Source organism: Agelaius phoeniceus, chromosome 13, assembly GCF_051311805.1.
Source record: "Agelaius phoeniceus isolate bAgePho1 chromosome 13, bAgePho1.hap1, whole genome shotgun sequence".
NCBI lineage: Eukaryota > Metazoa > Chordata > Aves > Passeriformes > Icteridae > Agelaius > Agelaius phoeniceus.
In genome coordinates, this window is record NC_135277.1 from 10,732,684 (window position 1) to 10,755,657 (window position 22,974).

Sequence of the window (22,974 nt, forward strand, 5' to 3'; positions counted from 1 at the left end):
TGCTGCCTGGTGTCTCCAAGGATGCTGACTTCTTCCCACTGAGCTCCTAAAAACTGCCTGCCTGATGAGCTCCTCAGCTGTCTGGGTAAATACACTGGTACAGCTGTCCCCAACCTTGCACACAGCCTCTGGCCAAGCAGAACCTGCTTCCTTCCCTGCCTGGGGCAATCCTAGGGGCAGCTAGCTGGTGGTGCCTGGCTGGAGTTCATCAGCATCTGTGCAGATACCTGGGGGCTGTGGGAGTGCTGCATTCCAGGAGTCCCTGGGCAGCAGAGTTTCCTTTGACACTTTTTAGCAAACTCTGCAATGTGGAGCCACCAATGTAGTCCCTCTCTGCAGACTCTGCCCATCTCTGCAGGATGGGCACTCTGGGAAGGCTGTTTCCTGAGGTACTGCCTTCCTTCTCAAATATACTTTGGAAGGAGCTGCAGCAGCACTGCTTTATGTGCCTACCAGAAGAACAGGTAGTGGGGCAGCATGTTTAAATGTGCTACGTGCTCCTTTTTCCTTTCCTTTCCTTTGTTGTGATTTCACCTTCAGCTTCCTTTTTAAATGCCATGTTGTAAAAAATGCAGGCTTGCTTTCATGTTCACATTGCCTTTCTTGAGAAATTCTAGTTATCTGGATATGAGAAAATGTGTTCCACGAGCTGCTCAAACATCTCTGTTTACAGACATCAATGAGTGTGAAATTGGAGCCCATAACTGTGACAGACACGCCATATGTACAAACACAGCAGGAAGCTTCAAATGTAGCTGCAGCCCTGGCTGGATTGGAGATGGTATCAAGTGCACAGGTGAGAGTCTTAGTATTTGTATTTATTTGTAAGGCCAGACCACAATGGGGCTCTAGCAATTCTGAAAAAAGTAATACTACACCTATAAAATGAGAAGGCAAATGGTTATTGAACGTGTTAGGTGGATTTGACATGATCTGTTGGAGGACAAGTCCTCCACCATGGTATCTGTGAAATCAGCCTTATCTCCTGTTTGGTTTATGAAATGATGAGAGCAGACTGAACCATGGAGACAGATGCTTTGTGCTTGAGGGCAGCTGATGGGAGGCAGTGAGGGGTCTCCTGGTGCTCCCCTTAAAACAAGGTACAGGCCTTAGTGCTGAGTTCCCTGGAGCTTCCTCAGTCACAGTTACCTTGTCAAACTTCTTTGATGGGCTGCAAATAAGCTGTTCCCCACTCTTCAGTCAGATGGCCAGACATATGTATGGGTTTTATTATGGAAGATTATTTAAAGTAGAGCTTCTGTGTGCCTATTTAAACTTTGTATTCATGTATGGGTTTTTTACTAATTTTTTCCCCTTTTTTATTACTTTAAAGATCTGGATGAGTGCTCCAATGGAACCCACATGTGCAGCCCACATGCTGACTGCAAGAACACGATGGGCTCTTACCGCTGCCTGTGTAAAGAGGGTTACACTGGGGATGGTTTCACTTGTACAGGTGAGCTCAGGAGAGCAGAGGATGAGCTCCATGCAACTTAAGTTAGTCTGTGATCCAATACACAAAACCAGCTTTTAATAATTTGAAATTTTCATTAATGTCATCATTAATTGTCTTCTCCTTCACCTAGGTTGCCATAGCTTAAAAGAAATATTATATATCATACATAGTCTAACTCAGTCACTTTTTTTCCCTTGATAAAATGCAATTTTTATTGAGCTTTTCTTGTTAGTTTAAATGAGTGTCAAAATTATTAAAACAATGCTTGATTATGTAATTTGGCTAGTTAGTAAACTAGTCCATTGGCTACTCACCTTAATACTTAAATAATAAGGCATATGCATCAAAATTACTTCACAAAATTGCCTAAAAATGTTTTTCCTTTCCACAAGTGAGTGTGTGATGTCTGTCTGCTTTGCTCCATCATCCTGAGAGCTGCTGTCAGGATGCAGTGCTGGCATGTAGAATGAAGGAAGTAGCTGCTTCTGAAACCTCATTTTATAAACTGTAAATGAGATTATAAAATTTTGCTAGAGAGATGTTTCCCACCCACACTTCAGTCTTCTGCTTTGAAGAGCAGATTAGCTCATGTGTGCTTAGTCATGAGGAGCCCTGCTCTTGCACTGAGGATTGCAGTGTGGCTGGGGATGTTGCTGCTTGGAGCAGAGCCATGTGACAGAGCTGGTGGGCCAGCTTTTCAGCTGGTGCAAATCAGCAGCACTCTATCAGCTGCAGCAGGTTTTTAGAGCATCTGAGAATCTGGATTATCAGGTTTAAGGCTGGGTTTGAATAATTCCAAATTCTAAGCAGACCTTGGAATTCTGTTTAATTCTCTCAATGTTATTTCATCTTGAATCTGATTCAGCTTCCTCAGTGGCCCTCCTAACCCAGTGCTCTTTGTTAATTTCCTGTATGATGATTTCCAGGAGTCTGTAAGCTACACCCTTCAGATGGAGTGCTTACAGAACTCTGCATTCAGTAGAACTTTTCTTCTATTTGGACACTTTATTGTTTGTGAATTCAAGAGGTGTCTGGGGCTCAAGCTAGAGCGCTCGAATGCTCTGTAAGGCCTCTGCCAAAGTGTGCAGGGTGCAGCATTCTCCCTGGTAGGTGATTTTTGATTTACTAGCCACAGACTTTTCAAAACTCATGCTGCCAGCCAGACTCTGTTGCAATAAGGAGGTGTTTTGGTGATGTGTAACATTTCAGCTCCAGAGTAAGGGCCATGATCTATCCAAAGGTGAGTGGGGTCCAGTAGGAAGGCTGTTTCTCTCATCAGCTGGTAACCTGCAGTTTAGTTTTGATGAAGTTCTTTTTGTCAGTGTTTTGATGTTTGGCATGGAGAACTGCCTATTACCCTATGTTTGCTCACTGCATAGTAAACCTCTTTTTTTTACCAATTACTGCCTCTAGGCTTTGCTGTAAGAGAAACAATAGCTATAATAAATTTCATGTGCTCATTCTGAGTCTAAATTTGACCCTGTGACTGCCTCCAATTGTTATTAACTGGAGCTACTATAAGAGTCTCCCAAAGATTTTCCTTTTGATTAGAAGCTGTATTTGCAGCAGGTCAGGAATATACAGAGCTGTTACATGTACACATTGCTAGATTGCAGTTTCTTCTGCATGTGTTCAGATAAAATAAATAAAATGCTTGGAGCACTGAATGCTTCAGCTCAAATGTTGGTGAGAAAAGCATCTTTACTGCTAACTTGCAATATCCCTTCCTTTTACAGACCTCGATGAATGCTCAGAAAACCTGAATCTCTGTGAAAATGGGCAGTGCCTCAATGCCCCTGGAGGGTATCGCTGTGAATGTGATATGGGATTTTTGCCAAGTGTAGATGGGAAAGCATGTGAAGGTAATTCTTTGTAAGCTTTGAACAACACTCAACAGATTCTGCCTTAATACTGTTTTATGTTCCAATTTTTTACAGTTGTTTGCTGTTGTGGTTGTATTGAGAACTGCATGAATTTTTTTAATAGTATTTGCTTTTTTGCACTTCATACATTTATTATGGACCTGTAGATGTTCATCTACCTGCTGTATATAAAGATAACAGCTTTTCAAAGCCTATCTTATGATACATTATTTTGGGGTCTGATTGGTGATCCAAATGGCATTGATAGCTGCCATTTCTTCTTGATCATTGATGCCCAGATCTTCATTTTATTCAAAACAATTAAACAGAAAAAGTTGTTAGTTCTCATTGGTATGTCTGAAGCTGAAAAGCAGTGATTTGGTAACAATGCAATGCATATGCTTTGAGGGCTTCTGTGAGGTGCAGAATCAGAGTGTGAAGCCTTGCAGAAAGTCTGTATGGCTACACCAAAAAAAAAATCCTCTATGACTATTTGTTCAATTTCAAAATGAGCTGTTAACAGTTTACAGCTCATTCATAAGAGCTTTGCATATTCAAAAAAATCAAATAATAAACATGTTACCAATGTGATTAAGGTCAAATATTCAATTTGAACATTTGAAATCCTCATTTGTTGTAAAGCTAATGAGTTAAGTCAGTCAAGGAGATGCAGCCCTATCATCTGAAATAGTAATAACTCATGACAACTGGTATTTAATGGAGTTCATAAGTACATCACTTTAAAAAGGATTTTTCTCCTTGAAAAGTTTTCTGTGTATTTTGTAGAAATCTACTGAGTCAAATAATTTGAGAGTGAATTTTTCTTTAAACAAAACCAATATTAGGTTTCATAATGTTTCATGAAACAATTTACTTTCAAACCTTTTAGCTAAGTTTAAATAGCTTTTTTAGAGGCTAGCTCCTGTTGCTAAAACAGACTTGCCTTCATGTTTTAGTTGTGTACTCTAAGTGCAGTATTTTAAGGTCCTTTGTAAACACACACTTTTTTATTGTATCAAATTAGTTGTTCTTTGTGCAGTGCATGTGGCATTCAAGTAAATACTGGTTCAGACTCAGTGATTTGGAGAAAAGACACAAAAGTGTCTGCTTCCCAAACTTTGAAGTTCACATTTAGGCACAGGCTTTTCTCTTGCTGATGTCCAGCTTTCTGCAGATGACTGCTGATTTATAATAAACTTCATTTTATTAAGGCATGTCTTCTGCTATGTTTAATATTGCTACTTGTCAGATTAGCCCACTATTAAGCTTGGATAGTTTCTGGCATAGCTTCCAGAGATATTGGAAGGAGCCTTTTTCTCTAAAAAATCATTATGGATTAGATTCCTTAGGCTCCAACATAAATCTTCCATGTTCCTTTTTCTTGTCTTACTCAATGTGCAGAAGCTATTGTCTTCCAGATCCATGCTGCTGAAAATGTTTGGAGTTCTTTATGTCTCAGAAAGATCAGGAAACCTCATATTTTTCTCTTCTTGTTCCTTAATCAGATATTGATGAGTGCTCACTTCCTAACATCTGTGTCTATGGTACTTGCCATAACCTGCCTGGACTCTTCCGATGCGAGTGTGAAGTGGGCTACGAGTTGGACAGAAGTGGTGGTAACTGCACAGGTAAAACTCTGAACAGCATCCCTCTTCATCTGCTGCCAGTGCCATGGTCAGCTCCTTAGGAAACTCTTTTAAGAAGCTGTATAAATCAAACTGGATATAGGAAAATACAGACTTCTCTACTGTATAACACAGGATTCACCATATCTTTTTTATGCTCCTCTTTACTGTTCTTTGTCCACCTCTGATATCCCCTTAAGGAGGGGAAAAACAGATCATCCCTCTGGCAGAGATGTATTGTGCTTTGTGCAGTACTGGATGGTGAGCTATGGCCTTGTCTTGTATTTTTCCCTTAAGTTCTTTTTTAGTACTTCATGTGGATCTTGTTCATAGATTGATTTTTTTCAGGAAAAATGCTTTTTTTCTTTTTCCCATGAAATGATGAATTCATCTCAGACTACTGTTCTTCTAAGATGCCTGTTTATTTTTTAGAGCTTTCTGGAGACCAGGATCTCGTAACTAATGGATTTGTGATGGTCAGCAGATGGTACCTGATGTATCAACAGGTTTTAGTGTCCTTGAATATTTGCTTAGGACATGCTGTGTTTTTCTTGCAGATGTTAATGAATGTGCAGACCCCACAACCTGCATTAGTGGCACGTGTATCAACACTGCTGGGAGCTACACCTGTGAGTGCCCTCCTGATTTCGAGCTGAATCCCACCCGCGTTGGATGCGTTGGTAAGGGACCACTGCCTGTGCTGTTCATAAGGGAAGTTCCACAGAGGGGCTCCAAGCTGACTGCTTAGGAATAAAGTCCTGGGTCATGGGAAAGGGCTTGATCAGGCTCTTCAATCCCCATCTCACTGCCCCTGGCTTAGAAGCTGGAATAGGGCAGCAGGAGCATGTCCAGAGTTGATGCACCATGCCAGCAGTGCCCCGCTGCCAGAAACAACCCCTTGGGGCTTGTTAGAGCTGTCCACAATTTACAGCAAGCAGGAGACAATTTTAAAATTCAACAAACTTAAGTCCACGTCCAGCTGGCCCCAAGATGGCAGGCAAATGAAGCTGTGGCATGAAGCCACCCATGCTCTTGGAGCACTTAGTGCACTTGGCTGGGTGCAGCTTCATAACCAATGGAAATGCTCTTGTATTAGGCTCCAACTGCTTAGTAATCCTAATATTTCCTTGGTTTTGTTTGTTTAAGAGGGTGTAGGATGCTTCTCAAATTTTAATGTGTTTGAAATTCCTAACATTTAGTAGATGCTTTCCTGCTTGTAAACCTTGAGTAGAGGAGAGAGTAGTGGATAGCTGGAACTGGAAAGATGTACAAATGTGAGGGAAAATGTGAGTGAAAATGAGAAAAAGCCTGGCTGACATGCCCTTGGACTCAACAAGTAAATTTCTTACTTTGTGAAAAGTCCAAAAAAGCCAAGAAGTGGGGCACCAGCAGCCTACCTAAGTGGAAATGCTGGGGTCCCCTGAACAACACAACTTACTTGCTTTTGTGTCCTGCAAGAAGTGGCAGCCATCTGTAGGTGTCCCTCCCCATGGGAGGATGTCCTGTGTTTTGCTCTCTCCTAAATGTGTTTGTCATTGTGTGCATTGTGAATAGATACACGATCTGGCAACTGTTACCTGGACATCAAAACTCGGGGGGACAACGGTGGCACCTTCTGCAGCAATGAGATTGGAGTGGGTGTTTCCAAGGCCTCCTGCTGCTGCTCCCTGGGCAAAGCCTGGGGAGTTCCCTGTGAGCACTGCCCACTGGTGAACACGAGTAAGTCTGCATTGCCTGCCTTGAGCACAGCCATGTGTTTGGGGGTTTTTCCCTAATTTAGTCAGGTAGCTCAGATACTGGTGTGTATTTATTGTGGACATGCAAGGGACTGGCTTCCACTGGTCTTCACCAAAAACTTCAGCATTCTTTCCGAAAGATTATTTGGTCAGAGTATTATTATCTCTCCTGAGAAAGTTTGCTATTACACTGAAAACTACTAAACTATTTATGAAATAGAATAACAGATAATGTTACAGAGTAAAATCTAGTGTCTCTAGCTGGTTAGTTTGTAAATTTACATTTAAATTATCTGTAGTAATCTGATAACGTTTTCAAAAACAATTGTGCTGAAAATGTTTCTACTATCATATGCTCATAAATCTGTTTTGTTTTCAGCTGAATATAAGGTTCTTTGCCCTGGAGGGGAAGGATTCAGACCAAACCCTATTACAGTTATATTAGAAGGTAATGTTTGCAATTTCCTATATTTACATGTCTGAAATTATAAAACTCTATAGTGAGGATCTTTTTTTTTTTCCATTACAAACATTAATAAAATGTTTATATGTTTGTTTGGGCAGATATTGATGAATGTCAAGAACTGCCTGGACTTTGCCAAGGAGGAAAATGTATTAATACATTTGGGAGCTTCCAGTGTCAGTGTCCATCAGGGTACTACTTGAATGAAGAGACTCGAGTGTGTGATGGTATGGAGCTTTCACTTAACTAGCCTTCTGCTTTGTTTTTGAAAATAATGACAGCTCAATATGCAGAGAATGAATCTTTCCTTGAAAAGGAGCACAACCAGACTAAGCACTGTAAAGCTATAGGGTGGTAAAATTGAACAAGTTAAATATTGCATTAAGAGTGTAAATATTCCTTCTTGACCATGTTGAAATAGATGCAAGATTTTTTTTATTATCATATTTTGATCAAAACCTGAAAACCCAACAGTTTTTTTCTACAAGTAAGATGTAATTTGGTAACTGGGTATAAAAATAGCTGTTTGATAATGGGCAATGAATAAACAGTCAGATAAAAGAACAAATTTTCCCCAGGAATCCGGTGGACTGTATTTACTGAATACATGGTGTCCATGTATTTTTCTCTGTTTTTTTAACTCCTGCTGATCCAGTCATCAACTGAAAATATTGGTTGTACTGCAAAACATTTTCCTTTTCACAGCACAGTCAGAAGTATGTGTCACATTATGTGCCACACTCAAGGTGTACTGGATATAAAATCTTAAGCAACCCATCAAGTTCTAAAATTTCCTGTTGTCCATTCTGTCTTTGGTCTTCCAGATTGTTAATAATGTTAATGTAGTGCCTATGAGGTGCAAACCACTGCAGAAATACAAAACATTCAGGCCCTAAATTAAGGCTGAACCAAAGTACTTCATCCACATTATGCTTATGTGGCCTGACAGATGCTGGGTGGTCTGTCAAAGATACTCTAAAGTTTTAAGGCTGGGGAAATATTTTTTAACTTTTGGGAACTGAGATGTTTTGGAGATGGTGTTCTGTTTGGTTTTGGTTAGACTTTTTTGAACAAAACTTAGTCTCTTGATGAAAGAAATGTGACATCTTGTGTTGAGAATGTGGCTCACTTTCCCCACTCAGGCAGGGCTCAGTCAGAACTCTACAAGGAGCCACTTTGGTTCTTTTCTAGATCTTAGAGTCCAGAATGGAGGAGATTCCCAAATACTATTTTTGTGCAAAAGATGCAAAAGTCAAATTGCTGTTTCTGAGCTTTCCAGACATATCAGAGTTCCCATCTTTGCATCACAGCTGGGCTTTCCATGGCCACCTGTGCTGCCACTTCCTTTTCTGTGTGGCTTCACTCTACCATAACCTTCCTTAGAGCCCTTCAGCTTTTCTCCACCAGTACCTTCCTACTTCAGGCATTACTGAGACATTTTTGTTCTCAAAAACACATCAGGAAAGCTTCTGTGGCCACTCACTCACTGCCTGTTTGTTCTCTTCTAGATGTGAATGAGTGTGAGACACCTGGTATCTGTGGGCCTGGCACCTGTTACAATACTGTTGGGAACTACACCTGCATCTGCCCTCCTGATTACATGCAAGTCAATGGAGGAAACAACTGCATGGGTGTGTGCTGGGCTTTCTCTAAAGCTTTATCTTAGTGCTTTGGGCCAGGGAGATCACCTCCCCTAAGAATTGCCTGCTGCATTGGCCTGAGGTTTTTTTTAAATTTTCACAGATATGAGAAGAAGTCTGTGTTATAGAAATTACTATGCTGACAATCAAACCTGTGATGGTGAGCTGCTCTTCAATATGACCAAGAAAATGTGCTGCTGTTCCTACAACATTGGGCGTGCCTGGAATAAGCCTTGTGAACAGTGTCCTATCCCCAGCACAGGTACATCTTTGCATTGCAAAGCTCTCTGAAGGCCTTGGTAACATCATAATTACTCTTAGTGAGTGTAACACCATTAGAGATGCTATGTCTTTTTTGCTCTTATGTGTGTAAAATGAGGGGATTAGTTGTCTCTTTGTCCTGGAGATGACCAGCCCTAGTCATGATGAAGGCATATGTGGGGTGGTTTGTGTCCATGCTGCTGGGTTGTGCCTGCCTTGTGCCAGTTTCACTGTCTCAGAGACTTCATGCTCTATATTGATGAATGCACCTCTTTGCAAGTGCTTGTTGATCCAGTGTTGAGGCACTGACCAAGACTTTATTGGTGTTGCTCCAACCCATACAGGGTCTGCTCTGCTGTGCCTCTATTGCTGTTTGCCATCAAAGGCCTTTGTGCAGGCCAGGGGCTGGCAGAGATACCTTGGTGTGCTCTGAGAGTGATCTGTGTTGAGCAGCCAAATGTAAGATGTAGGAGTGTCTCTGCCAATTGCACAGGCATAGAGGACCTTCCACACTGGGTGAGACTGCAGGACATCCCACTCTGGTTTGAGATGGTTTGCTTTGAGAGCAACTTCCTAGACACTTGATTCTTCCAACTTTTAGTTCAGGTTTTAACGAGTCAGATCTGAAATTGTGTGCAAACGCTGTAATGCACAGGGATAAGCATAAACAGAGCAAAATCAGCATGTGATCCCAACTGAATGAGAACCCAAGGGAGCTGACATGGTGAGTTTGGGAAAAGGCTGCCTACCTCTGCATGCTCTGCAGGTTCTGAAAGAGCAGAACTTTCTTGGCCAGAGCATATGATGACTTTTTGACTGTTGATTAATTCCAAATGCTTTAATCACTGCTTTGCTTTCCTGTTGCAGATGAATTCTCCACACTCTGTGGAAGTCAAAGGCCTGGCTTCTTCATTGACATTTATACAGGATTACCAGTTGGTGAGCAGTAATTTATGTTTTGAACTAAATTCCATGCTACCTCTGCCCAGGGAAGAGGGAGGGGAGGTTTGTTTTCCCAGTTTTGTTTGTTTTTTTCGTGTGAGGAATAACAATTAAACAGTGTAATGGAGTTCAACCCTCTGTTTAAGACAAACTTAAGTGCAAACTGGCTACTCCTCGCTGGCAGCAGTGACAGTTGCTGCTTGTAATCAAGGCAACACAGAGCTCCAAAGAAACTGTAATCAGGGCTACATGAGCAGGGCACAGATACTGGGAATGAGAGGTCTGGGAGTAAGGCCAACCAGCATTTGGTCTGAGAGGAACTGGGAGTCTTTCCTTCAAACTAAAGCAAGATTTAGTCTGACATTTCACATCAGTCCCCCTGGGTATTGGTTTGACACAAAAATCCTTTTTTCTGCTCAGCTGGAATATTTCTCACATATGTTATTGTGTGTTACATTTGAATCGTGAGTAACAAATTGCAAAACAAATAGAGAGAGGAGGAATTTTAGGACAAGGAATTGAGTAAATCCCTAATGGGACTCCCTTTTGTTTTCATTTACACTAAAATGCAAATGAAAAGCAGATAATGTACCCTGTAACAAACAGCAGTGGCACATAGGCAGTAATCAGATGCTTTAGCACGGAGCTGTTCTGTGGTGCAGTGTTTAACTAGTTCAATGAAAATATTTCTAGTAAAGTGAGGAATGTAATTTTTAAAGAGGTTACAGAAATGCACAATATTTATTATTTAGGAGGTCATTGCTTGGAAGCAAAGTTTCCCCTTGTAGCTATTAGCATTAGTGCAGATTGTTGCAGAGTCTGCTCAGCTAATTGGGCCCCTGATCAGCAGCAGCAGGGAGCCCTTGGATGTTGCTAGCATGCACAGGTAGAAGCTGCAGTGTTTGCCATGTGTGCAGGGCTGGTGCAGGCTGCCACAGCACGGGGCTGTGTGCTGCAGGAGCCAGTGCAAACAGAAGGGCTGTCCCAGAGCCCCCCAGCACTGGCAGTGCCTGCAGGCCTGTGCTGAGGCTGGGGCACACACAGCTTCCCACAGCTGTGCAAATCCCAGCTCTCCCTCTGCTTTGGGATCCAGGCTGTAGCCCTCAGCCTGCTGCTTTGCACAGGGCTTACTCATGTCCCATACACCTGCAGGCACAGGAGCAAGGGAGAGCCCTCTGCAGGGGCACTGCTCTGTCTACCCTCTAGTATTTCCTTACAGTCCAATGATATTACTGTCTGTTTGTATTAAAGTTTTATATAGTTACTTCAGGTGCTTGTTTCAGAAACAGAAATTGTTCTGCTTTTATTCATCCTGTATATGAGAGGACTCAAAATTACAGAATCGAATTTAGAAAATTAGGGGTTGTATCCAGCAGAAAAACAAAACAAACAAACAAAAACCCCTACCAAAACCCAAAACAAACAAAACCACATTATCTGATGGAAACTCCTGTCAGCTGACAATTTCCCACCATATTCTATGACTATGTACCTCAGTGCATATGTCAATGTTTACTGAAGGCAGAGGCTTTGGAGGAGTCTCTGAACTCTCTCATGTCAGAATATTAAGATGTGTAAGGACCCAATAGGCAAGGTATATAATTGTAATAGCAGCTGGGTTTTTTTCCTGCCAAAATCAGTTACTTAACTGGGGTGTATATAAAGCATTGGCAAACCCTGGCTGCCTGGCTTAATCAATCTAATTAATAGCATGTTGGCAGCACTTCAGATGTTACCTGTCATTGGCACTTTCAAACTGTTACATAAGACCCTGAAAGTCTTTTCAGATTAACTAGGGTAAAACAGTGCAAAACTAATTCTGATGGGTGTTTTCATTCAATCATGCTCTCGTGTGTTAAACCAAAACCAGTTCCATTGTCTTTCTTTGGCTCTTCCCAACAACTCCACTGTGCACTTGGGAAGGTTCATCAGGGCTGTGGGTGGGACACACGAGGAAGGATGTGTCTTCCTCTGTATTCCTCTGTAGCAGAATATACCTTCAGTACAGAGAAGAGTCAGAACCTGAGAAAACAGGAAATGACTAAATTTCCACAGTTTGGAGTGACTTACTCAACTGTTCAGTTGGGAATATTCTGATGCTTGGATTGTGTTTGATAATTATCTTAAAGGTAAATGCGTAAGGACATACACTGTAGCAGAAGATTCCATGAAGTTCTCAGTACAAGTATTAAAAAAAAAATTATTCTTGCAGATATTGATGAATGCAGAGAGATTCCTGGAGTGTGTGAAAATGGGATCTGTATAAACATGGTTGGCAGCTTCCGGTGCGAGTGTCCTGTGGGCTTCTTCTACAATGACAAGCTCCTGATCTGTGAAGGTAGAGTGCTCCTCTCATTCAGAGGAATGGTGTTTCACCAGTGGCAGCTCAGACACTGCCTAATCAGAGCCTGGAAGGCATCCTTAATGAGGGGAAAGTACTGCTATCAGTGTAATAAGTCTGTGTTAATTCAGACATTTTGAATTCTTTTGCATAGAAAATACCATATTTTCTGTCAGACATCTAAGGCCTTGAAGGCACATGAGTCAGCAGTACTGGGAAGTAATGTCTTTTTTTTCCCATTTGACAGTAAAGCCAAGAAAAAAATAGTAGTATTGAGTCAGATCATGAGCACAATTTTTTTAATTCCAAAATACTTTTTTTCTAATGGAACAAATATTTTTGTAAAAAATAGAAGCAGATGGTTGTTTATTTCTAGTTTAAACATTCCCTAACATTGTATTAGTCAGTTTAATGAAGAAACTGAAGATAGCATATGAGTTGCTGTCATTCTCTGCTGTGTGTTATGACTGCTGGCAACAATGGGTGCTGTAGGCAAGGCATTGAGAGCTTTGAGTAAAAGCTTCTTGTGTGTGCTGCTTCTAAGTGAAAACCAATTACATTTCTAGGGAGACAAAGTCCTCCTTTTGCAGCACCTGAAGTAAAGAAAATGGATCAAAATTTTTTTGCCTAAAGCTTTGTGATGGTGTTTTACATTGAAAGCTACTAACTCATACCAGCATGCTAAAAAAATATGCTTTTGACATCCTTCCACTGCCAACTTAGTATAAAACTCAACTTCCTCTTTGCCTGGACAGATATTGATGAGTGCCAGAACGGACCAGTTTGCCAGCAGAATGCAGAGTGTGTGAACACAGCTGGGAGCTACCGCTGCGACTGCAAACCGGGCTACAGGTTCACATCCACGGGGCGCTGCACTGGTGAGTCTGGCAGGGCTGCAGGCACCAGGGGCTTCTAGAGGGCTTGGAAAACATCTCTCCAGAGAGATGGTATTTCAGCTTCAAGAGCTCTTTTAAAATCTTTTAGGGCATCCCATAAACATTGAGGTAATTCCAGGCCTCTCCTGTGAATGTATTAGTGGAGTTAAAAACCTAAGTAGGTGTTTGTCTTTCATTTTCTTTAGCCCTTGTCACATCTAGGAAGGAAAGACCATTTGTTGCACTACCTTTCTGTATTTTCTGATTTTCATTATGATTTTCTATATGTGTTTTAGCAATTTATTTTCCACTTGTATTTTTATAAATAATTCCCTGCTTGCTGCTGGAGCCTCTGTTGGTAAGGTAGACTTATCTGCTTGCCTGTATGCAATAACTAACTTGAAAAGCTTGTTGTTGAATTTCCTAACTTTGATACAGATTTAAACAGGGCCCATAACTTTATTTTTAAATACTTATTGAGTGGGACTGAACTTTTCTAATCTATTTGCTTTTTCTTACAATATCTTAGTCCAGAGAGGCATTCAAGTTATCTTACTTACTTGAAGAATTGCTGAGATTTTAAAGACTGCAGTGGGACAAGCTGCTGTAAATATTATATACTATATACATTTCTGAACAAAATAAGAATTACAACGGAAGCTAGTTATATTATCCTTGGGTTTTTGCTTCTCAGTACTTGAGTTTTAGGAAGTGCACTTTTCCCTGCAGTGCAGTTTTTCATTGTTTCATGTGACCCTTGTGGGAAAAGGGTGTAGTGGAAATCAGAACACTACTATGAGAACTAAAACTTTGCTTTGTTAAGCTATGCAGTGGCACATGTAAATATTCAATATGTTCCTAATGTAATTGTTGTTGTTAAGGGTTCATTACAGGAGTACAGGAAGAGCAAGGGGAGGTTCTGATATGGGTTACAATTCCAAAGATGAATTGGCACAAATAGTACTACTTCCCTGTATTTTGCTCTTATTTTATATGTGGTGAAAATAAAGTTACACAATTAGAGTAGAAATACAAGTGGTTGACAAAGTACGTGATCCAGCAAAGGAAGGAAATTCCCAACCACTCTGCTGGGAGCAGAGAGGGGTGAGCACCTTGGATCAGCCCATGCTGCTGCATGGAAAACTATCACAGCCCTGTAGTTTATGTGCTATTGAGTCAAACCCAGTATATCACAGCCACTAGCACTAGGAGTCCTGCATTTATCTTACCTTCAAGATAGCATTCTTCTGGTGCTCTCTATTGTGGTAAACTAAAGAGTTTTTCTTATAAATTTGTTTTTCACATGACTATTCATTTGCCCACAAAGCACCAGAGTCATAGATTTTCCTTTGTCTCTGCTCTCCTGAGCTGAAGATCAGGAGTTCTTAAGACAGCATTGGCTTTCCTTCTGCCTCCTTTAAGCTGTAATTAGCAGTGCCCTCATCAATAGCATTGGGAGAGCTTGGTCCTCAGTGCACACCCATCCAGTTACTCACAACCCCATGGGATGTGCAGAGGTCCTGGGCATGGGGCTGTCAGGGTCATCCATGATTGTCCCTCTGCTGAGAACAGTCAGCAAGAGGCAGGGAAATGAATTTCAATACATTAAGTTCTTTGCAATTAGGAACAACTTGACTCTTACTTTTGCAACGACCTGGGGATGGTTTGCTGAGAAACTGTGTCTGCTTGGCTTAGATTGCATAGAAAGGAAAATTACTGAGCACTAGAGCCTAATCAGTTTTAATACAAGCTCATGGCATCACCTCAGTTCTCATATTTTGGAGCTGTAGCATAGAAAGGAAGGAAGTATATTGAATCAAACCAGCTCTTGGTGGTGATGAGGTCAATAGAAACACCTCATTTGATGCTTCTGATTTTTCATGGAGAAAACTATGCCAGAGAGCAAACATTTTATTTGTTAACATTTTATTTCATTTACTATTGATAGAATCCTGGGATCTGCCTGAAAGCATTTCTAGTGAGAGTAGCAGGAAGCAGTTGGATGTTAACAAGGATAAGAGATGCCCTGCTTTTGTAAGGCAGCAATCACATGCTGGCAGGAGAGCTCTCCTCCTTCTCTGCAAAATTATACAAAATATCCCATGACTCCATAGTGCAGTAACTCTTCTTGCTGTTTGAGCTCTGTCCAGTTTATAGGATCAGCACATTTCATGGCTGCTGCAACACGTGGATGTGTACCTGTTTTCTCTCTGCATGCTGAGTTGATAAATCCAGTGCCTTTTATCTCTCTCTGAGCCTAGTGAGAAAAGCGTGGTCTCATTACCCTTTCTGTTCTGCTGATTTCCATGAGTTGAGCACTCAATTGGTGCTACAATCAAATGTGGCTAAATGCAAGTAGCTGCTTTCATGAGAAGAATGCAAACTGTATTTCATATGCCTCTCTCATATCTCCTGCAGTCAGTATAGAGCCCTCAGTCTCAGACCCTTTCCAATCTTGTGTCATTAATTCTGCTTTTCAAAGCCATGGTGATATGCTTTACCTCCAGAAAGAATTTGAGGTTGCTAAATATGATTTCTATGCTAAATTTTTTTCAGGTCCACAAATACTGAAGAGGTAATTTGCATGCAAATAATCCCCTTTTCTGGGATTTACTTGGTAATGTTTTTATCATTAATAAATTAAAAACACTATTTTAAGTTAGGCCATGCACTGGATACTGTCTCAGTTGCTGCTAATGCATTTTTCCAGTCTTTTAGTTTAGAAGCCTTAACTTCCACTGCTCCTCTTTGTTTTCAGATCGGAATGAATGTCAAGAAATTCCCAATATCTGCAGCCATGGGCAGTGTATTGACACTGTTGGAAGCTTCTACTGCATTTGTCACAATGGATTCAAAACCAATGATGACAGGACAATGTGTATAGGCAAGTATATCAAATTAAACTGAGCTTAGGCTCCCATTAAAATAGTTACTAAGCCTGTCCTCTCTGTAGTAAGGAGTTGCATTACAATATCTGAGATTGTGAGCCATTTACCACCAGACAAAGGTGCAAAACTGGCCATTAGAGATGATAAAAAGCTGATACTGAATGAAAACCATCTCATTAAAATAGAGTGAACCTTTAAAATTACATATCTTGTCTAATGAACTGCTAATGTTTTCATTTTTGAAGAAAATATTCATATTAGAATTTTCTGGAGCATCTTACCTCATTTATTCCTTTAGGCAAGAAATGTAATAGATTAATATTGCAATGCAGCAGTTATATTACAGCCTACTTGTTAATAGAGTGAATGAAGGGTAGATTTCTTGCCAGAAAAAAACCTTTTTCAGAAACAGTCATCTTCATTAACAAGGAGATTTTGTATTTAACCCATTTAGAGCTGTCAGTTGTGTGTTGTATGAACAAATTGAGATTTCAGAATGCTTACAATTAAAGATAGCTTACACTTAGTTTGGGAAGGGTGATATAGGAGCCAAAGTAAAGTAAATGATTGTTGGACCCTTCATTATTTTTGTATATGTTAATACCAAGTGTGTAAATGTATGTAAAATCTTCTTTTTGAGAGCTGTGACAATCCTTTTCCCTTCTTTCAGTGTGGTGGCAGTGGGTTATTTTTGTCCCGTTCCTTTGTAGATATTAACGAGTGCGAGAGAGACGCCTGCGGCAACGGAACCTGCAGGAACACCATTGGCTCCTTCAACTGCCGCTGCAACCTGGGCTTCATCCTCTCACACAACAATGACTGCATAGGTGAGGAGTGCTGAGCACAGGCACGTGTTCTTGGGGCTTTCTCCTTCTAATAAAAGTGCCATAAGTACCATTAAGTAACCCTATTGTATCAGTCTCAAAAGATCTCTTGGATTATGTGCTGCTCACTTTTCTAGAGCCACTTGAATGTTGGCCCAAGATACAGGAACATTTGGGTTCCACTCCTGCTCTGACAGTTTTATAATAGAGTAATTTCCTCTCACTTGCTTTTGAAATGAGTTGTGTTACCAGTTACTTTGTTGATATGGTGGAAACAGAAATCTCCCCCAGTTTCCATTGTTGCTGATGTTTCTGACATCTTTCAATGTTATTTGTCCTAGACGTGGATGAGTGTGCAAGTGGAAATGGAATGCTCTGCAGAAATGGTCAGTGTGTGAACACCATTGGGTCCTTCCAGTGTCTCTGCAATGATGGCTATGAGGTGGCTCTGGATGGAAGGACTTGTGTTGGTGAGTGCTTTCTTTTAGGGTTGAAAAAAAGTGTGGTGAACTTTGAGCAGATACACTTGGTGAAACAGTGGGGTCAGAGGGAACTGTCACACTGCCATCTTTGTACCTAGCAGAAGGGAACAATGACAATAGGACAAGAAGATGACTCCTCCCACTCCTGAAAAGTTCTCCCTTCAGTTTGATGGAATCAAAATTAAAGTAGCCTCATTGAGAAATTTATTGAGATAACAGCAATTACCTCAAATAAATTGTCTTTCTTTTTTTCTAGATATCAATGAGTGTGCATTGGAGCCTGGAAAATGCTCACCAGGCACATGCCAGAACTTGGATGGCTCATTCAGATGTATCTGTCCTCCTGGATACATCCTGCAGAATGACAAATGTGAAGGTGTGTACAGAACAATCATTCTTCTATTTCTTAGCTGCTCACAATTGTTACCTATTCCCTTTGCATTTAAATGGGAGTAATGTTTAGTCTTTTCTGGCAGTGTATAGTTCTGAACTGTAGCCACTAGTAAGTCTCTCACTTCCTAGAAAAGGTCTCTCCAACATTTGTTTGAACCAGAACTACTTGCTGTGAACCCTAGAAAAATATAATCCCAGGCTATTTCCTTGGTGGTACATTGCTGAAGTTTGCCCACTGCCTGAGGATTTGAAAACTAACTGTGGATTTTGCACTTGGGTTACTGCTTCCTCTTTCTTTCTTTTTTTGGGCTTTTTTGTTTGTCAAATATGATAGATATCAGTGATGATGTAAGATAGCCCTTTATGTAGTACAGCTGCCAGTGTAAATATTATTGTTTCTCATCTCTTTAATTACTTCTCTTACAGACATTGATGAGTGTGTGGAACAGCCAGAAATTTGTGCCCTGGGCACATGCAGCAACACTCCAGGCAGTTTCAAATGTCTGTGTCCAGAAGGCTTTGTATTGTCTTCCACAGGAAGGCGATGCCAAGGTAAGTTCATTCCTATTTTCTGGCATTTCAGAATTTGTTTGCTGTTTCATAAAAGCCTTTTTAGCGAGCTGTTTCTAATACAGCAAGAAAGCTCTGGACTCAAACAGTGTTTTTCATAGGGAAAACATGATAATTCTGTAGCTGGGGCCAGGTTCTGTCTTGCCCTAACATCTGTTTTTCATTAAACAGAACACTGCAATAAAAGGGATGAAGTTAATGTTAAATGCACCAGGTTAAGCGAAGAAATTATGTTGTCCTGAAATCCTTTCTTACACCCCTGGAAGAAATGTTGGGGCTACCAGGACTCTTTGTAGACACCAACAAGACACAGAGATGGAGCATGAATACAGGCAGGAGGCTCAAGGCAGCATTTCTACTTTTAAGACTCTCCTTGGCACTCACCATATTCACCATAACACTTGTTATACGTGATCCTCTCTGCAAACGTGGCTGGAAAAAAAGATTATTGGAAAAAATTTGCAAACAATGTTGTGTGGACAATAAGTACCCATCTGCTTAGGGAAATCTGAAGTGTCATTTGGCTTCCAGATTACTGCATACACAGTTCAGAGCCTAAACATGGGCACTAAGAGATGAGATGCTAAAAGCTGAATATCTAGTAATTAAAAGCCACAGGTTAGTTGATTTTGTGTATAAAGAATAAGTATAAGAAATTAGGGAGTGAGTTACTTTAAAGGCTTTGGAAATTATTAAATAGATGCAGCATTAAATGTCTTATACACTGTGCACAGTGGGAACCACTGATGAGTAAGACCTTTATAAGGACCTCTGTAGTTTTGTTTGGCACAGAGCAGTGATGCTTGTTGACACCATAGCAAGTTCTTCCCTTCACAGTGGGCTAAATGAAATTGTGGTTTTGGTAAAAATGAATCCAACCTGCAGTAAACATTCATCCAAGTCTTCAAACCACCATGCAGTTTGGCACAGTTACTTCACTCAACATCAAGAAAGCATGTTTTAGCTGTGTTTATGTAGCTTGTATAAATGAAGTTTCTTTTAGTCTCAGGGTTTTATTTTCTTCAGGTAAGAAGAAAAATATCACAAAAACCCACCAAGAAACAAAATCCTCAAAAAGATTGCCACCAATCTTCTGCTTTTTAACATAGGCCACTGTTCCACACAAAGTCAGAGGAAAGTGCACACTTGTCTATGAATTTCAAAAGGGCTTCTTTCTATGCCCTAAAGAGGACTGTTCTTTTTTTCAAATATCTCAGGCCAAGCAAACTTTTGTTTAAAACTTCCCATTACCTAGGACTTTGTTAAAACCTGGACATTGCCCAGCATTGATGCTGCAGCCAGAAAACTGGATGAGCAGCTGCTTCCAGAGCTGCCCTGCTGCTGTCCCTCTGCTGGCACAGAGAGCTGCCAGCTCCCTTCCTGCTGGATGCCTGTGGTCTGTGATCTCCGTTCTGTCCAGCATCCTGGTTACCCAGCCTCAGGGAATAAAATGTGGTGCCACAGGGAGAGTTTGCTTTGTCTGTGTGTACCTCCGGAAGAATGAGGAAGGAAAGGGCTGTTGAAAATTGTCTCTCATTTTAGCACTACACAATATTGTCTTTGCAAGTTGATGAAAATCTCTTGACTTGAGTGATTCTTACTAGTAATAGAATATAAATTCATGATGCAATATTCCGGTTTTGCAAAGAGGAGTGAGAATAAGAGGACAGTACAGCCCTTCCACTTCTGCTGGACCAAAGAGAAAAACCCTTGCTTTTCCATACTGAAGTAGGAAACTGTTCCATAGCTTTTCTTTACTGAGGTAGGGAGCTTCCCTCCTTATTCAAACCTTCCACAGTCAGAGACAATGATGGTCCCTATTAACAGAGCTAGATGGAAGTTGGGTGTTTTGGTGGTGTGTATCTTTTAATTTTGCAGTTAATACCTTCAAGTGAAAATTGTGCCAAGGTGACTCTAACTGCTCATAACAAATTTTTTTCTCTGTGCAGATCTGAGAGTGAGCTACTGCTTTACCAAGTTTGAAGATGGGAAGTGTTCTGTGCCAAAGTCCCGAAACCACTCCAAACAAGAGTGTTGCTGTGCCCTGAAGGGGCAGGGATGGGGAGATCCCTGTGAGCTCTGCCCAGAGGAAGCAGATGGTGGGTTATTGACTAGCTTACCAAATGGCCTCTCTGAGCAGAAAGGAGATGGGGATTCTTATTAGAAGGAATTTAGAAAAATAGCTTTCTAAAAGAGTTTAACCCCAGTAATTGTCATAGGTCACTGTAAAGTCGATGCCATTGCAGTCTAAAAACCCACGTCCCTTGGATAGTCAGATATCAAACATATTTCTTCTTTGCTTATAGATTTGTTACAGTGTTTAGTTGCTGGGTATTTTTCTATGGAGATACCACATACAGGAAGTGGAAAGCAGCAAGCAGGTCTTTGATAGGCTCTGAGTAGCAATTCCTGCAAGACAAAAATGGAATTCTTCTAATTGTAAATAGGTATAGGAAGAGGTGCCATAAACATGAAATCTAATTAAAATAAAACCCCAAACACTTAAACTGGATCTTCATCTGAATTTTGTTATTAAGAAAATGTAAATTTGCAATCTTATCTATGTGAATGACTTGCAAAAATAGCAGGGCATAACAAAATACAGGCCTTGAGGAAGGAAAGCCTGCCTGGACCATTGCTAAAGAAACACTTTCCTTTGTTAGTATCCTTTTTAAGCCTGAGTAACTCAACATCAAGCAACTCAACAGGGCTCTGTAGCATGGTGGTGCAATTTGCTGAACAGACTTTAATTCCTGCTGACAAATGCGGTTAACAGCATCACTGGTTTCAGCAATACATGATTGCAGCTCATTTCATTCATTAGTCATGTAGATTTTTTGCAGAAAATCCTCACAAAAGCTGAGGTTAGAAAAGAGAATTAGAAGTGCCAGTTGCAATATTCCTCCTAGGCCTATTGCCTGTGCATGTTTCATTCCATTGACACAGACCATGTGAACCAAAGTCAGTTGAAAAGCACAGCTTATGTTGCAGCATTTCCTTGAAATGTCAGCATATGTATTTTTCACAGTCCAAACTCTCCCAAAGGGTATCAAATCCCCTTTTATCATCTTTTTAAAAAGAAATAGCTTTAAGGTAGCCAAGTCTGGATTAAATTATGCCTTCTTCAGAAAATATAGCAAATTTTACTTTTGCAACAGAAAAAATGCAGTCACTACTACTGATACTTCTAAAATAGAAATGTTGCATTAGTTTGTTTCTTAAGGAAGTTAAATACTGCTAATTATTCGCAGGATTTTGTACTTATGCATACAGGAGATCAGATGAAATGTAAAGCAAACATACAGGTTTTGCATGAATATAAGATGATAAGTTTATATATTGACATACTTTTTTTCTGGACCTGAACATGAGGAGGATGAACTGATAGCAGGGGTTCCAGGTAGTTTGTGCAGAATGCTGATTGCTAAGATAGAATTTAACATATGGTTTGATTTTTATGGGTTTTTTTTTCAGAGGCATTCAGACAGATTTGTCCATTTGGAATTGGCATCCTTGTTGGACCTGGTGATGCAAGGCTGGGTAAGGGCCTGAACTGCACAATGCCACTTTTACATCAGTGTCCCTTTTCCACCCATAAGTCATTCTCCATTTCAATTGAGAATAACACCTCTGCAACTATTTCCCAAAGCCATGAATTCTAGAAACTTCTGTACCTTTTATCTTTCCCAATTTTTCATACTGATTTCAAATTCCAGCTTGAATATTTCAAATATCAGAAATTAAACTTGTTTTAGAGCTAGGAAACTTATGTAGGATCTAGAGGATAGATCTAATGTCACGTAGCATACTTGTCTTTTCTTATACAATATGTGTAGCCTGTTTACAGTAAATGGTTTTAATCCTCCAGAAGTGCAAACCACAGTTTCCCAGATCCCTTCAGTACATTCTGTTCTCTCCCAAGACAAACAGCATTTCAGCCTTATTGGCAAAAGTTTGCATTTAAGGAGCACTGGATGACTACTGCTTTTCATATCTGCTGCTTTCCCTGTAGCCCCAGTCAGAGAGGTTTATATCTGATATTTAGAATCAGTTTCTTTTCTGCATTCTGAAAGCTGGCCTGCAAAACAAATTCTGTGCCCTAATCCTAATACGTCAGAATTTCAATATTAGTATTTTTTGTGATCTCAGAAATATTTCTTGCCAGAACACTTGTTCTTTGAGAGAAGTCTAAAAGCACATGAAGCCAGTTGCACTTACTGTGTTGTTTGTATTTCTGGTTAAGATGTGGATGAGTGCCTTGATCCTGATAACTGTAAATTTGGGCAGTGTATCAACACAGATGGCTCTTTCCGCTGTGAATGTCCATATGGTTACATCCTACAAGGAGCAGAATGTGTGGGTAAGTACAGCTCTTCCAGCTTCCATTTGAAAGATTCTCCTGAGTTGCTAAGTTTGGCATTAAGGAGCAGTGGGGTAGTTTTATTCTAACATTTGGGGGTCTTCATTCCTGCTAGTGCTTAAAACCTGCCAGGGCAGGGCCAGAGCAATCTGCTCCAAGTTGCCCCTGCTCTGGCTGAGTGTTTAACCCAGATAGCCTCTAGCAATCCCAAGTTATTTTAGAACCAAGTCTTTGGTTCTAATTCAGTACTTTAAGT

General features: G+C 40.5%; 1 protein-coding gene across 4 annotated transcripts in view; it reads left to right on the forward strand.

Moving 5' to 3' along the window:
- The window catches only part of FBN1 (fibrillin 1), a 154,115-nt gene that overhangs the window by 116,617 nt on the left and 14,524 nt on the right, over positions 1 to 22,974 (forward strand). For all 4 annotated transcript variants that reach the window (XR_013184081.1, XR_013184082.1, XM_054641812.2 and 1 more), the window contains exons 33-53: positions 674 to 796; positions 1,334 to 1,456; positions 3,193 to 3,318; positions 4,824 to 4,946; positions 5,501 to 5,623; positions 6,498 to 6,662; positions 7,059 to 7,127; positions 7,244 to 7,369; positions 8,651 to 8,773; positions 8,886 to 9,044; positions 9,911 to 9,982; positions 12,198 to 12,323; positions 13,082 to 13,204; positions 15,960 to 16,085; positions 16,800 to 16,916; positions 17,255 to 17,383; positions 17,652 to 17,771; positions 18,215 to 18,340; positions 20,308 to 20,457; positions 21,833 to 21,898; positions 22,602 to 22,718. Coding sequence is in view for 2 of the 4 variants with exons in the window: in XM_054641812.2 (XP_054497787.1) it covers positions 674 to 796; positions 1,334 to 1,456; positions 3,193 to 3,318; positions 4,824 to 4,946; positions 5,501 to 5,623; positions 6,498 to 6,662; positions 7,059 to 7,127; positions 7,244 to 7,369; positions 8,651 to 8,773; positions 8,886 to 9,044; positions 9,911 to 9,982; positions 12,198 to 12,323; positions 13,082 to 13,204; positions 15,960 to 16,085; positions 16,800 to 16,916; positions 17,255 to 17,383; positions 17,652 to 17,771; positions 18,215 to 18,340; positions 20,308 to 20,457; positions 21,833 to 21,898; positions 22,602 to 22,718 (2,532 nt within the window). In the remaining 2 variants the exon portion in view is untranslated. The remainder of the gene's footprint in view (positions 1 to 673; positions 797 to 1,333; positions 1,457 to 3,192; positions 3,319 to 4,823; positions 4,947 to 5,500; positions 5,624 to 6,497; positions 6,663 to 7,058; positions 7,128 to 7,243; positions 7,370 to 8,650; positions 8,774 to 8,885; positions 9,045 to 9,910; positions 9,983 to 12,197; positions 12,324 to 13,081; positions 13,205 to 15,959; positions 16,086 to 16,799; positions 16,917 to 17,254; positions 17,384 to 17,651; positions 17,772 to 18,214; positions 18,341 to 20,307; positions 20,458 to 21,832; positions 21,899 to 22,601; positions 22,719 to 22,974) is intronic.